Source organism: Jaculus jaculus, chromosome 2 (genome assembly GCF_020740685.1).
Source record: "Jaculus jaculus isolate mJacJac1 chromosome 2, mJacJac1.mat.Y.cur, whole genome shotgun sequence".
NCBI lineage: Eukaryota > Metazoa > Chordata > Mammalia > Rodentia > Dipodidae > Jaculus > Jaculus jaculus.
Window position 1 is genome coordinate 31803356 of NC_059103.1, and position 3812 is coordinate 31807167.

At 47.9% G+C, this 3812-nt stretch overlaps 1 protein-coding gene and 1 non-coding gene across 2 annotated transcripts; both read left to right on the forward strand.

Annotated features, from left to right (window-relative positions):
• The first annotated feature begins 293 nt into the window (after nt 1-293).
• On the forward strand, nt 294-400 carry LOC123458996. The gene has a single exon (XR_006635928.1). It is a non-coding gene; the product is annotated as a U6 spliceosomal RNA (small nuclear RNA).
• A 783-nt stretch (nt 401-1183) lies between these two features.
• On the forward strand, nt 1184-3483 carry Ubl5 (ubiquitin like 5). Its single transcript, XM_004667439.2, has 5 exons — nt 1184-1330; nt 1606-1672; nt 1851-1934; nt 2033-2070; nt 3334-3483. Exons 2-5 carry the CDS (start codon nt 1617-1619, stop codon nt 3375-3377), a joined length of 222 nt encoding a protein of 73 aa, XP_004667496.1. The 5' UTR covers nt 1184-1330; nt 1606-1616; the 3' UTR covers nt 3378-3483.
• Nucleotides 3484-3812: the final 329 nt, after the last annotated feature.

A 3812-nucleotide genomic window follows, 5' to 3' on the forward strand; every position in this document is an offset into this window, starting at 1 on the left:
GCACTTGCCTACAAAGCCAAAGGGCCCAGGTTCAACTCCCCAGGACCCACGTAAGCCAGAAGCACAAGGTGGCGCATCATCTTGAGTTCAATTGCAGCAGCTGGACACCTTAGCCTGCCCATTCTTTCTGTCTCTCTCTCTCAAATAAATAAAAATTAAGCCTGGCGTGGTGAAGCATGCCTTTAATCCCAGCACTCAGGAGGCAGAGGTAGAAGGATCACTGTGAGTTGGAGGCCACCCTGAGACTACATAGTGAATTCCAGGCTAGAGACCCTACCTTGAAAAAAAAAAAAGTTCTCACTTCTGCAGCACAAATAATAAAATTGGAACAATACAGAGAAGATTAGCATGGCTCCTGCGGAATGATGACACACAAATTTGTGAAGCAGTCCATATTTAAAAAAAAAAAAAAAGCAACATCAGTTGTAGAGTATTTGCCTAGCACATGGGAGGCCCTGGATTCAATCCTCCATATCACAACTGATTTATTTTCTTAAAGCATTTTTTTTGTTTTTTGAGGTATAGTTTCACTCTAGCCTAGGCTGACCTGGAATTCACTAAGTCTCAGGCTGGCTTCAAACTCACAGTGATCCTCTAACTTCTCTGCCTCTGGAGTTCAGCCTGGGGGGTGGGGGTAAAAAAGTTAAGGCTTCTTTTCCGAATAAATCAATTTGCGCTCACCGAAGTGGAGGAATCCTGTCTGACAAGAACACATTGTTCAACACATCCTTTATCCTTTAGCAGAAGCTGCGGGTCTTAATTTAGAAAAGAGGACTTGTTCCATCAGCTCTCAGGAATGTGGATTCTGGTACACAGGGTTTTTGAAAATAAAGAAGTAAGTAACTTCTTTTGCCACTGTGCGGCTCCCGGCCCGCAGGCGGTGCGTTACGTGACCTCCGGGCCAGGACCGGACTTCGCCTGGGGTCGCATGCATACGCGACGCTCCAGGTAGAGATGCAAGCAAAGGTTCCGAGGCCCCGCGGTCAACGGCGGGACTCTGCACCAGGAGACTGTCGGGCTCCGGAATGGCATATCGTCCTCGCCCGTAGGACCTAGGGTCCTACGACAGCCTGCCCGTCGCTTCGGAGCCCACGGGACCCTCTCTCCACTCTGGCGTAAAGCAGGCATATCCTGCTTCACCTCATGATATCAAGCTTGTGCCTGCCCGGAACCCTGGATAACGTAACCCGGAACGACAGGCAGCCCGGACCTAAGGGCAGAGCCTTCCGGCCTCGCACTTCCGCTTCCTGTTTCTAGCTGTGTATTTCAGCCCTGGTCTTAACTCTCGACGTAGGAGGTTGTGGCCTTAGCAGTTTCGAGGAGATTCGAGGTGAGGAGTCATTCGGGAAGCGTCCTAGGTCATCTGCGCAGGGAGGGTAATCTGGGGAGCCCTGAGGCCGGCCTCGGGCGCCACAGGGCTGGGATGCTGCTGCCCGGGGTTCCCGCGACTGGGACAGGGGACTCGGGCCTGGTGAAGACTCGTGTTCGCTGTTTAGAGGAAGTTAACAGGGTCTGGGACCTGGGAGCAATTGTATCTGGGAATTCTGGTGCCTGGGGACACCCAGGAAACCCTGATTCTGTTGCCTTCCATCCCCTACTCTGTAGCTCCAGTCAGAATGATCGAGGTTGTTTGCAACGACCGTCTGGGAAAGAAAGTCCGCGTGAAGTGCAAGTATCCACCAAGGATTGACAGCCAGTGGTTTCTGCTTGGGTGCTTAGTAGGAGGCAGATAGTGTTGTTGAGTAATACTAGTTAAACGGACAGGGCAGATGCGGGCCTGTTAGAGTGTAAATAAGTTCAGCACTGGGATGTCATCTCCCTTCCATTTGCCTTAACTCCTCTGCCACCAGCACCGATGACACCATTGGGGACCTTAAGAAACTGATCGCGGCTCAAACTGGCACCCGTTGGAACAAGATTGTCCTTAAGAAGTGGTGAGTCTATTCATGATTGCGGGTTAGCTGAGGGTTCACCCTACTTTCAGAGGGAAAACCCTTCACCGGCCTCGTTCTGAAAGGTCTTTGTTTCATAGGTACACGATTTTTAAGGACCACGTGTCACTGGGAGACTGTATCCTTTGCTTGCATACCCAGCTTGGGTTCTGTGGTTCTATACTGAAGCCTGCAGGAAATTATGTATGTGAGGTGTTTGCCTTAGAATGTGGCGCGGAATAGGTGGTGGGAAAAAGACAGCCGTGTTTTGGTAAGGAAGGTGGTTGGTGAAAAACTTGGACTTGGTTTAGAAAGACTTAGACCTTTGGGTTCAAAATACTTATTAGGGCTGGGGAGGTAACCCACTTGGTACAGTACTTGCCACACAAGATTGAGGACCTGAACTTGATCTCCAATACCCACATAAAAATGCCAGGTATGGTGGTTACCTATAATCCCAGAGCTAAGGAGTTCACTGACCAGGCAGTCTAACCTAATTGATGAGCTTCACTCTGGTGAAAGACCCTGTCTCAAAGGGAAGTGGAGGGTGTTCTGATGATGACTCCTGAGCTTGTCCTCTGGCTTCCAATGCAAGTATACATGTGCCCCCACACACATACATACATGGTATTACAACTAAGTTCCACCTGAGTGTTGGGTAAGCAGTATGGATAGAGTGGGACTTAGGCATGACCGTGGTTCAAGGTTCATAAAGAGTATGAACAGGTGGGCTTGGTGGAGCACACCTTTAATCCCAGCACTTGAGGGGCAGAGGTAGAAGGATCACCATGAGTGCAAGGCCACCCTGAGACTACATAGTGAATTGTAGATCAGCATGGGCTAAAGTGAGACCCTACTTTGAAAAAAAAAATTCTGAACAAGTTTTTAAAAAATTTATTTATTGGTGCTGGGCATGATGGCTCATGCCTTTAATCCCAGCACTTGGGAGGAAGAGGTAGGAGGATTACCATGAGTTCGAGGCCACCCTGAGACTCCATAGTGAATTCCAGTTCAACCTAGGCTAGAGCAAGACCCTAAGTTGAAAAACAAAACAAAAAAAAAAAAAATTGAGAGAGTTAGAGAGAGACAGAATGGGCATGCCAGGGCCTCTTGCCACTGCAAATAAACTCCAGACACATGTGCCACCTTGTGCATCTGGCTTATGTTGGTCCTAGGGAATCGAACCTGGATCCTTTGGCTTTACAGGCAAGCATCTTAACTACTAAGGCATCCCTCCAGGCCCTGAAAATTTTTTGTACTTTGGGTTCACTCAGATCAAAATGGCCCAGTCCAAAATTGCTTTAGTCCAGGGCTAGGTCTTCAGCCACTAGGATACAGATATGAGTGGATGAGGGGTAGAGCTGGAGCCTTTAGTGATGATTCCTTAACACCTTTCCTTCAGATGAAATTCATGATGGAATGAACCTGGAGCTTTATTACCAATAGAGCAGAATTCTTTCTCCTGCCCTGCTTCCCACCCCCAGTCACACTGGTATGGATGCTTTTAACAGTCCACATGAATAAAAACTTAGATGCTGTTTTGTTGATGTCACCTCTGTGTGAGAGCTGTCAGAAGAGGAGAGTTGGTAGCTCGTTGTTACCTTGCTTCAGTACACAATTGCTAAGGGGGGACTCAAGATCTTCTGTAGGCTGGGTGTATGGCAGTCACATTTGTAATGCAGCACTTGGGAGGTGGAGGCAGGAGGATAAGATCAAAGTCATCTTCAGCTACACAGTTCCAAGCTAGCCTGAGCTATGTGAGACCACTGTTTTTTCCTCTTTCCTTTTTTGATATCTTTTCCTTCCATTCTTGCTTTCATTTGTTTGTTTGTTCTTTCTTTCTTTCCTTCCTTTTTTTTTTTTTTAAATTAGAGAGAAAGA